This window comes from Notolabrus celidotus, chromosome 6 (genome assembly GCF_009762535.1).
Source record: "Notolabrus celidotus isolate fNotCel1 chromosome 6, fNotCel1.pri, whole genome shotgun sequence".
In the NCBI taxonomy this organism is placed as follows: domain Eukaryota; kingdom Metazoa; phylum Chordata; class Actinopteri; order Labriformes; family Labridae; genus Notolabrus; species Notolabrus celidotus.
In genome coordinates, this window is record NC_048277.1 from 35739550 (window position 1) to 35750449 (window position 10900).

Genomic DNA, 10900 nt, shown 5'->3' on the forward strand with positions numbered 1-10900 from the left:
GCTTCTGACAGAAAAGGAATGTACCAACAATTTTCAAAATAAAAGACGTCTGTAACATGAAAATATGCAAAAGCCAAGGAAGTTATATATATTTGATATTAGCAACCCTGTTTCCACTTAAATATTTAGATTCAGACTGATAAGAGAACACCTCAAAATGTGCTCCTTCCAATTACATCTATATAAATAAAAGGAAATGATAAATTTCCATTGTTCCAAATTGGATATATCAGTGATTGGCAGGAACACATCATGAGGTGTTCTCTTAACAGTCTGAATCTAAATATTTAAGTGGAAACCATAGACAGTATAAATAATGGACGTAGCAACCATGACATCACCCATCTGTTCCTGAGCGCTCTATTGAAGCTGATCGTCAACGGGTGCCATATTGGAAATCCTGAAGTCAACCAAACTTCTGTTGAGCTAGTGTGATGTAAAGAGGCGGGGCTTGAGCCTCCTAGCCAACAGCTTCAGTGTTCCCGTCTGTCAATCAAGTCAGTCATGTCCTTAAATGGGCAAAACTCATAATCTTAATGTTTTCTGAATTGTGGCGTTAGAAAAAAAATCGATAGAGTGTGTGCCGACAGAGAAATGTGCTATTCAGACTAAACTCATTTTTTGAACCAGGCTGTAAAACATGTTTATTTCTGCTGTAAAGATCGTCTTCTTTGAATGGGTGTGTATGTGGTTCCTGGTGTTTCTGCAGCCAGCCTCTAGTGGACTCTAGAGGAACTGCAGTTTATAACACTTCCACATAGGCTTCATATTTTGAGACCGGAGGTTGCTGCTTGGTGGAAACAGGTTTGTTAATGTGAAATATTTATCAATTCCCTGGCTGTTGCACATTTTCATATTACAGACGTCTTTTATTTTGAAAATCGTTGGTACGTGCCTTCTCCTTCAGACTCTGGGGGTTGTAAAATTCTTTCAGGACTGGTAAAAATGTTTCGACTCTTGTTAAAGTGTTTCTGATTTACTACGTTTGTTTTGGCCATTTAGAATAAACATTTATTTTGAAATTCCAAACAAGATTTAGCTGTGATTGGCAGGAACACATTTCTAGGTGTTCTTTTATCAGTCTGAATCTAAATATTTTAGCAGATACTTCCCGGCTGTTGTATATTTTAATATTACAGACGCCTTTTAGTTTGAAAATCATCGGTACATTCCTTTTCCTTCAGACTCTGGGGTTTGTAAATTTGTGTCTGGTAAAAATGTTCTGTCTCTTTAAAGGTGTTTCTGATTTTGTGATTGTGTTTTCTTAAATGTTAATTTGTTCCAGCCTTGGTAAAAGTGTTTAATGTCATTTTTTTTTTATAAAATGTAAAATGTTTTCCAAAATGTAAATTTGTCTCATACTTGTAAAAGTATTTCATCCTTTATAAATTTGCATTGCACCTCCCAGCCACTGCATTAAAGGTGACATATCACGCTTTTTTCATCAACATATATTGGTCTAAGAGGTCCCCAAAACATGTCTTTAAAGTTTATGCTCAAAAAAACACTTTGAAATCAGATTTTGGTCTGCCTGAAAAACCCTCTTCTTCAGCCCTCCTCAGAACACTCTGTTTTCTCTCTGACCACGCCCCCTCAGGAAGTGGATGTGCCCTCGGCTCTCCGGCATGTTGATCTAATGTTTACATGTTGGCTGAATATACACGGCTGCTCAGAGATCACGTTACTTCAACCCTCTGAATCTGATCCAGAATCTGATCCTGATGGAGAGGCGCCTGTAGCAGGACCTTTCTGAACCATTGGTCACAGATTTAGTGTTTCTTGTTGTTTTATTTATCAGTATGTCGACGTGTGTCTTGGTACACAGCTATGAACATGTAGCTATGTGGCTATGCTAACTAGCGCTAGCACTTATCCATGACAAATAAAGATCATCCACTAGATCTTCAAATCTGCAGACGTGGGGAGTAAAACCGACCTTTGTGTTTATTAAGACAGCCTACAACTAGCATGCCTCCCTCCTAAGCTCCTTGTTAGCACACATGTGTGCAGGGAATGAAAAACGGAGGAGGGGATTCAGTATTATTTTATACAGTCTATGGGCTGAACAAGCTCCGAGCTCTGACTCCGTGACAGACCGGATATTGTTGTGACGTAACAAAAACACGGAAGTCTGAAACGGCTCGTTTCACACACATTTACAGAAAGGTGGAGAAATCAGAACAGGATTTTTTTCATTCTCGGGAGGTTTGTAGACAGGGACACATATTTCAGGTAGAAAACCATTAAAAAGTCCATTTTACATGATATGTCACCTTTAAGAAGCATCACTTGTAGTTTCAGTGAGTCTCAAATGCAGTTGAAACTCCTTAACCCTGTAAAGCCTGAATCATCAAATAATTGCCAGAAAATTCTAATTATTTGAAAAAGGAGTGTTTATTGGACCTTCTGACAAATAAACAAAAAAGAAATGAAATAGCAGTTTTCATATATGAGTTTTAATTTGTATCATATTTGATAAATCAGGCATTTTGGTGCAATTTAAACAAACTAAAACATATAAAAACAAACTTTTTGGCCAAGAAAACTTTGAGTTTCCTTCAAATTTTTCCCAAAGTAATTTAAAAAATATAAATTATTTTTTTCCGTATTGCACGACAAAGTCACACTTATTTTGTATCCACTACACAGCAAAAAAAAAACTAATTTATTGTATATTTCTTCTCTGAATTGTTCAATTTTTGTTTAAATCAATGAGCAAAAGATAATTCTTTGCCAGGGAGCCATGTCAGCATTCAACCAGTCATCAATCATTATACAGCAGTTTGCATAATATATAAAAATACAATTTACATTGTAAATATCTCAGTTTCTCCTCTAAATGTACCTGATTATGTCATTTAAACATGTTCTTAAATAACAAAAAGACTATATGTTGCTTGTGATGATGGAGAGGTCTCAAAAACTGATGTATCCAATATGATACGCTTGGCGTTAAAGGGTTAAAGAGGCTTCGAGCTCTCTCAGTGAACCAGACCTCGATGAGACGTGTTAGATATTAATATTTGATCTTGTCTGTAAATGTAAACTTGTGACTCATTAAATCAGTGCTGGCATGGAAGCCATAGTTCAGTGTGTAGTCGTCTTCCTGCAGGTGATTTATGAACGGCTGAGTGAGCACACTGGGTGTGTCCAAACTGGGTGAGAGGTTAGACTGGTTTGTAGACCAGAAGCTGAGGGTGAAGTGTTTCTCTTTATCTGTAAGTGACGTTACACTCCTACTCTCCACACTGTGGGGGGGCACACTAACAATATCTATGAGTAGAACTAAGATAGCTCAGATGGTTTAATCCTGAGGTCATTTCCTTTTCATACATCGCTTTCATCTCACCTTTCAGGAAACATTTCTGAGAACTTGGCGGTACAAACAGCTGACAGAGCCTGACCATAGGTGTTGTGAAATATCTTGTACGCGTGTTATGTTGCGCTCATGTTTCAGGAACATTGTGTGCTCTCCTTTCTTTACTGTTCGGCTGTGTTTAGGGTACAAAAACCCGCCTGTGTTGTTTGTTTTTGGTCTTTCAGTGAAGTAGAAAATCCAAACCACCCCCCTGGAGAGATCAGGAAGCTGTGAAGAGAGAGTAGATCATGTTGCAAAGGTCTGTGGGTCGGCCCTGAACCCAGACCTGCAGCCAGAGTTATTCACTGAGCCAAACTGCCTCCTAACTTACCCCCCTTTCATGAAATATGAACTTCAAAAACAGAGAGCGGTGATAATTTATGACAAGTTTATTGATTTGACAAAGCACCTTATGACAACATTTGCTACAAACATCTTTTTAGAAGCCGAGTGAACGTCTGAATCTTTTCCGTTGATATGACAAAGAAGTCAAGAGGCGGTCGTTATCAAAATAAATTATAAAATACGAGACAAAACGTCAATAAGAAAGTAAAACAGTTTGAACAATAAGACCAGACTAATGATTGGTTTCCATCATGCTCAAACAAAATCAAAAACACGTTTCAGGATCTACTTGAACGTCTAGTCTCAGCACTCAAACACTATAAAAGGTCAAACAAAGGGACAAGCTCCATAGGGCATAAATAAGTTACATTACTAGGTCAGTATATAAGGCATACAAAACAACATTCCACACAGTAATGCTGAGGTTATATAGAAAGTGTCAGTCAGTGCACACAATGTAAAAAAACCCTCTGAGGTACAAAGTTGATCAACTCGACACCGAACATCAAAGTTGGCCGAACATCCATTTTCTAATTGGCCCAAATCAAAAATCACTGTTGCATTGCAACCAATCACGAGTCCTCGTCCAATAAAGGAAATGAAACATTCAGTGTTCTTCTTCTTCTTCTTTTATTATTTAAAGGCACGGTCCACGTACGCCCGCATCATCTCTCTGTGCTGCCGGGTGAAGCAGTACCCGATGGCCTGCTCCGTGTCCTGGACTCGCCTACGGAAGCGGTCCCGGTCTCGCGCCATTTCTTCCCACTGTCCTTTACGGGACGCCTGGCGGGCAAAGGGCCAGGTCCGCATGACGTGGACTTGGACGAGAGGAGAGAACTGCACCTGGGATCAAGAAAGGAGATGAAGAGATTAATACGACTTGAAAAGAAGGAAGTGATTTTTATTTGTTTATAGTCGAGACCAGGGGTTCCCAAAGTGGGGGTCAGGACCCCCTGGGTGGTCGCAAGACGTCTTCTAGAATGTTCTTTTTTTAAGTTATCTAAAAATAGTACATTTAACCCCTTATAGTTAAAAATATAGAAAAAAATAGTAGCTAAATTTGAAATAAAGCCTTGAAAATAGAAAATGTGATGAGTTTTCTGCCCTTCTTTTAAGAAACCTATATGATATTCTCATATAGGTAGGTTAATTTCCTGCAGACCAGCTAAATGAAGCCACATTAAAACACCTTGAGGGACAGTGGGGGGTCGCTTGCTTTGGTGACTGTATTTTGGGGGTTGCAGGATGAAAAGTTTGGGATCCCCTGTTCTAGACTTCTGCAGGATCCTCCCTTTCAAATCAACGCCACATACACTACCAGTCAAAAGTTTACACACACCTTCTCATTCAATGTTTTTTCATTTATTTTAATTATTTCCAACATTGTAGATTAATACTGAAGACATCAAAACTATGAAATAATCTGGTTTTGCCATAATCTGGATTACAACAGTAGTCAAATAGAGCTATCCATTGTGTGCTAACCCTACCTCTGAACAACACAACTGATGGTCTCAAACACATTAAGAAGGCAAGTCATTCTACAAATGAACTCTTGACAAGGCTCATGTTAGTTAGAAACCATTCCAGGAGACCACTTCATGAAGCGGACTGAGAGAATACCAAGAGTGTGCAAAGCTGTCATGAAGGAAAAAGGGGGCTACTTTACAGAATCTAAAATATAAAACATATTCTGCTTTGTTTAACACTTTTTAAAAAATTAAATAATTCCATATATGTTCTTTCATAGTTTTGATGTCTTCAGTATTAATCTACAGTGTTTACAATAATTAGAATAAATACAAACCCTTGAATGAGAAGGTGTTTCCAAACTTTTGACTGGTAGTGAGAGCTGATTAACTTTGAATATAAGTCACTCTATGTCTCCTTGTTTGCAGGACTTGGTTTCAGGGCCTGATAAGGATCACGTACTTTCCCAGCAGCTCTCAGAGCGACACGTATTCATTATTAAACTGGGATATTTCTGTGAATCTGACGCAACATGACGTTCATCCTCGAGGCTTTAACATGACTTTACAACACGTCTGCTACTTTATTTAGGCCATGAGGAAGTCAAACTCTCTGCTGACTTGCTTAGTCATGACTACCGCGGCGTTGCCAAACAACAACACACAGCTCGGCCTAACAGAGTACGAGTCTGCTGGAGGAGGAGGAGACACTCCCTCATGAAAAAATGTGTCTGCCTGAGTTATGAACCTGAGTGTGTTCAGTCAAATAATCTGTTTAAAGTGAAATAAAGAGGTAAAGTGAGCCGTTTGTACCTTCTTCTGGGTTCTGCTGGTCTTCCTCTCCTTCCTCTCCTCTGTCACTGGTGGAGTTGCTGGTCCAGGTCTCTTCCAGGCCACCCGTGTCTGCTCTGGATGGGAGTGTTGCTTGACTCCTCTCTGTGGCAGAGAGGGCTTCGTGGCTCGAGGTTTTTGGAGTGTTTCTGACTGTTTTTCACATTTCTGACCCTTCATGGGGGGACTGTTCTCACCAAGGGGGGCTGGATCTCTTCCAGACTGGGGTGGTGATGTTGTTGGAGAGCTCTTGAGGCAGGCCTGGAAGTTCAGAGGATGGTACGGGTCGTCCTTCAGGCCAAGAGACTTCCACAGCTGCTCTTCTTCGTCGTCCTCAGATGAAGGAGGGAAGCTGCTGGTCTTCTCCTCCGTGTCTGTGTCGGACTTGGAGGGGGGACCAGGAGACGGCTCGGGGGCCGTGCTGGTGTGGGGGGTTTTGGGGGATGTGGTGGTTACGGTGCAGGCGGTGAAGCACATGGGGTTGTAGGGATCTTCAGGACTGCTGAAGAACTCCAGCAGCCTCTCGCTCTCCTCTTTGTCAATGTCTGGACTGGAGCTGTCTGAGCTGGCCCAGCTGCTCCAGCTGCTCTCGCTGTCAGACCGGCTGACCCAGATGTTCAGACCTCGAGGTCCGAACATCTCCTCCGTGGCTTTGCTCACCGACATGATGTCAGCAGCGTCGCCGTCCTTGGCTTCTCTCTTACTTCTCCCCATGTTGGTGTTTGTTGAGATACACGCAGAGAAGAAGAAGGGGTTGTAAGGATCGCTGGATCTTGAAAGAGACTCCCAGAGAGCTTTACTTTCCTCGCTGTCGAACTCCACCACGTTCTGGTCTTCCTCGCTGCTCCAGTGAGAGCTCCTCTCCTCTTCTTCCTGTTTGAAGACTTTCTCGCAGCTCTTATGACAGCCGTCGCTCGAGGTGTCGCTGCTCGACACGAAGAAGTTCCAGTCGCCGGGGAAGCCCATCTTCCAGCTCGACTGGTGACCCAGAAAGATGTTGTCTTCTTTCCCGGTGGTTCTGGACACAAAGTCGTCCACTAGTCCGCAGCACAGGTCGTCCCCTCGCAGACTGGACAGCAGGGCCTCGGCGGTGGACTTCCCAGTGAACGGGTCGCCGACGTCGGCGCAGAAGTTAGAGAGGGGATTGGAACCGCCGACCATTACGCCGTTCTCTCCGTCAAACAACGAGGAGAAGAGGAAGGAGTCCGTCTGGCTCGCCGCAGCGCTCATGTGCTGGATGTGCTGACCGGTCTCGTCTGTGATCCTCAGGTGAACCTCAAGACGGAACATCTGGAAAACTGAAGAATCAGGAGCAAGTGTTAGAGGACGGACACTAAGGAGAAGGATTATGATTACACAAAATACATCTTTAGTATTTAAACATGAAATAAGACTGAAAGTTCACAACAACACCTCATGATGGTACCGGGCGTTAAAGGTACAGTTAGCATTTTTAAGTTAAAACAGATCTGAACTCTTCACAGTTTGTAACATAACATAAATAAATCACCATGGTGTCTCTAACAGGATATCAGAGTCTATCATGGAGCTGTTCTGGGGATTACAGTCACTAGATTAAGATGATAACATGGTGAAGTCTAACATCAGCTTGTGTTTCTGTAAACAGATGACTGTACAGGAGCTAGTTTGACTACAGGGAGGTCTGTGAGTTATTTATTGTACTTTCCCCAAAACATTTAGTCATCAACAAACACTGAACCATAAAAACTCTGTAGTGTGAAATGTTTATCTGTGTGTTGATCAGTCAGCTGCTTGAATATAGGATTCTGGTCTGCCCTACTTTGACTCTGATTATTATCAGACAGAGAAAATGAACATGAGGCGATTCAAATCTTTACATTTGAGTTTGATGATTTTAAATATTTTTTTTCATCTGGTTTTGATCATTTAAAAATTATTTGTTTTACTTCTGATTTTGATGATTTTAAAAATGTTTATAATTAGACATATTATTATTTTTATTAACATATATGTGATGATATGTGTATGAATGTTGATAAATATATGTCTAAAGTTGTTGAAAATCAATAAAAACAATGTGGGGAAAAAAATAGTTTTTTTTCCCATCTGATTTTAATGACTTTAAAAATGTTTTTTTTTTTCTACATCTGATTTTAATTATTTTAAAAATGTGTTTCTTTAATTTTTTCTAAATCAGATTTTAATTAAACTCCTCAGTTTTACCTGATGAGAAATAACACATCATATTTCACTACAATGCAAGCTTCTTTCAGGGATTTAAATTAATTTTTTGTTATTTATGCAGCAATAATTTAGTTTTTTCTTTTTACATAATTTAATTTCCTGCACAAATGTTCACATAAATAATATTAAATATAAATGCATGTGATTAAATGATAGTACATGTGATAACCATGTCACAAAGATCTCCCACCGGCCTCCAGCTCTGCCTCCTTTCTTCCTACCTGACATGAAGGTGTAGTAGATGACTTGAACCAGCAGTCTCAGCTGTTCCCACAACACGGTGAGGATCTGTTTAGTCCAGGGCAAGAGCGCCATCCCTCCGGTACCGAACCTCTCCATGGCCGTCCGTTCAGAACCCCTCTCAGAACCAGAACCAACAACAGCAGCCATGTTTACTTCTCTCTTCTCCTCCTCACGTATTCTGAAACTCCTCGACAAAAAGCAGCAGATTTCTGGTGTGTGTCAGTGACCGGTCCGCGTCGGTGTGCTGTCGCCTCATGATCCGGCTGATAGGCTTCATGTCTCGGCCTCTGTGGTCAGATTCTCTCCTGTAAAGTCTCCATGGTTCTCATGTTTCTCTGTCTGTGTTGTTGTCGTCTGTTCGTTGTAGTAGGAGTGAATGTCTCGGTGTTGCAACAGCGACGGTTAAATATAAACAAGCGTGACGTAGAAGAGCGCTGTGATTGGACACGGCGGCTGTCGCTCTCCCAACGTCACAAGCCCCGCCCCTAAGAGAACGTAACGTCTGACGCACGGAAAGTGCCAGTAATTTCCTCAGATACCAGGAAAGCCCGCTCAGAGGCTCAGATCAGACTCGGACTGAGACTCAGGTTTAAAAAGTGAAAACAAAAATTGGTGCTATAAATAAATTAGAGGGAGTTCTCCAAACACACACAGGAAACTTCCCTAATTACTCTCAGTCTTATCAGGTGTTTTGGTTTACATTTTCAGTTCCCATTTATCAGAATCAGAAATACTTTATTTCTCCCAGGGGGGAATTCAGACATTAACCCTCCTGTTATGTTCTTTCTTCTGGAACAGCAATAATGTTTCCGGGGCATATTCAATTATCCAAAAGTGTCCCAAAATCCCAATACACATTTTATTAAATCTAAATTTTAACTCCATTACTAACCATTTAAATCAATATTTAGTCCATTGGTGTTCTTTAATTCTCACAGATCATAGTTCAATGAGGATAACTCACTCACTCATTTTTCATTAAAATTCATGTTAAAACTTTTTTAATGCACATTGGAAAGCCCTAAATATAAATACAATAGTTTTACATGACATTGATTTTTGTTTATTTTATTTAAAATGTTCAATTTTTTATTTTTTTTATGAAGTGATGTTGATAAATGAACACGAGTCCTCTTCTGTCACATGCTGCACAGATTTTTATGCTGCATTTAGCTGGATTGGAAGGGATGTATTACCTACAATAGACTTTTAAAAGGGTCAATTTGACCCGCATATATTCATATCCTATACACATTAAGGAATATCAAAAAATATTAATAGAATAGAGTAATCAATAAGATATAAATAAATATACAATGAAAATAATGATAATAAAAGTATGTATATAAGACAAAATAAGCTATGTAGAAAATAAATATGGTTTGTGCTGCACTCAGTCAAAACATTAGGAAACTGATTACAATCATTCAATAAAAAACAATAATTCTTATTAAATCTACAAAAATACCTACTTCTATAACCAATAACTAGTTTTATATAGCTCTTAAAAAAACAAGGTACATATTTGTAGTTTATTAATGATTTATATTAAATGTAGAAACAGTGGGATTGTGGAATTTTCAGTCTTATATATATGTAGGAATGTTTAACACTTGTATCTTTCCAGTCTAAGTGTGAGGTGCAGAGTAACTTCCTTCCAATGTCACCCGAGACTACTGGGTGATTTTATTTTATTTATTTATTTATTATTTAAAAGGACCATGCATATTAATTAACATTTCTGCAAATATGCCAGAGTTAGCCAAAAGACTAGTTTACATAAAGTAAAATAAAATGAAAGTAAGAAGGTAGAGGAGAAACCAAAACACAAACAAACAAAAAAGAGAAGAAAAGAAAACTACAAATAGCACCATATGATTAAAAATGACTAAAAGCAACATGAGGACATGAGATGACAGTTTTTGAGAAAGTGTCCATGGACATAAAATACATGGAGCAAGACAATCAGGAAGCAGCAATGAGGAAATGTTAAAGAAGACGCATGCAGACACAACAGGACAACAGGACAACAGTTAACAGTGCTGTACATATTTGCATCAGGCAGTGACTACCAATCATTAAACTAGCTGCATGCAATTCAAGATAGAAGAGACAGGGTCACTGTAGTAATCAAGGTCTTTGTCCCTGCTCCTGTCTTTATATGTTTAGGCTGACATAGTGTCTCTAGACTAGAGCACCGCTCTTCCTCTAAATTGTTTTGTTTCCTATTGTCCAAATATGGGTATCTAACTTTAGTGTAATCTTACAGGATATAACCACACCTGAGGAATTGTCTGGCAGAACTGACTTGGCATTGCACTTCACTCACCTGCCTGTGTATTGTTATTTCTCCTTGATCAAGTTCTACATAAACTATTTCAACGTAAGCCGTCAGAGTCTCCTGAGTCTCCTGTGTCCAGTTTATTGA

General features: G+C 39.7%; 1 protein-coding gene across 1 annotated transcript; it reads right to left on the reverse strand.

Moving 5' to 3' along the window:
* Positions 1-3732: 3732 nt before the first annotated feature.
* On the reverse strand, positions 3733-8874 carry ppp1r15b (protein phosphatase 1, regulatory subunit 15B). Its single transcript, XM_034686098.1, has 3 exons — positions 8451-8874; positions 5986-7301; positions 3733-4546 (listed from the first exon to the last, which is right to left on the reverse strand). The coding sequence occupies exons 1-3, from the start codon at positions 8617-8619 to the stop codon at positions 4337-4339; spliced, it is 1695 nt and encodes a 564-aa protein (XP_034541989.1). The 5' UTR covers positions 8620-8874; the 3' UTR covers positions 3733-4336.
* Positions 8875-10900: the final 2026 nt, after the last annotated feature.

What these genes read in the sequence shown, in the direction of transcription:
- ppp1r15b (XM_034686098.1), bottom strand. Translation starts at nt 8,619, where the DNA reads ATGGCTGCTGTTGTTGGTTCTGGTTCTGAGAGGGGTTCTGAACGGACG. An exon ending in CTACTACACCTTCATGTCAG is followed by an intron (nt 7,302 to 8,450) that starts GTAGGAAGAAAG and finishes CTGATTCTTCAG; the next exon opens with TTTTCCAGATGTTCCGTCTT. An exon ending in CCAGCAGAACCCAGAAGAAG is followed by an intron (nt 4,547 to 5,985) that starts GTACAAACGGCT and finishes TCTTGATCCCAG; the next exon opens with GTGCAGTTCTCTCCTCTCGT.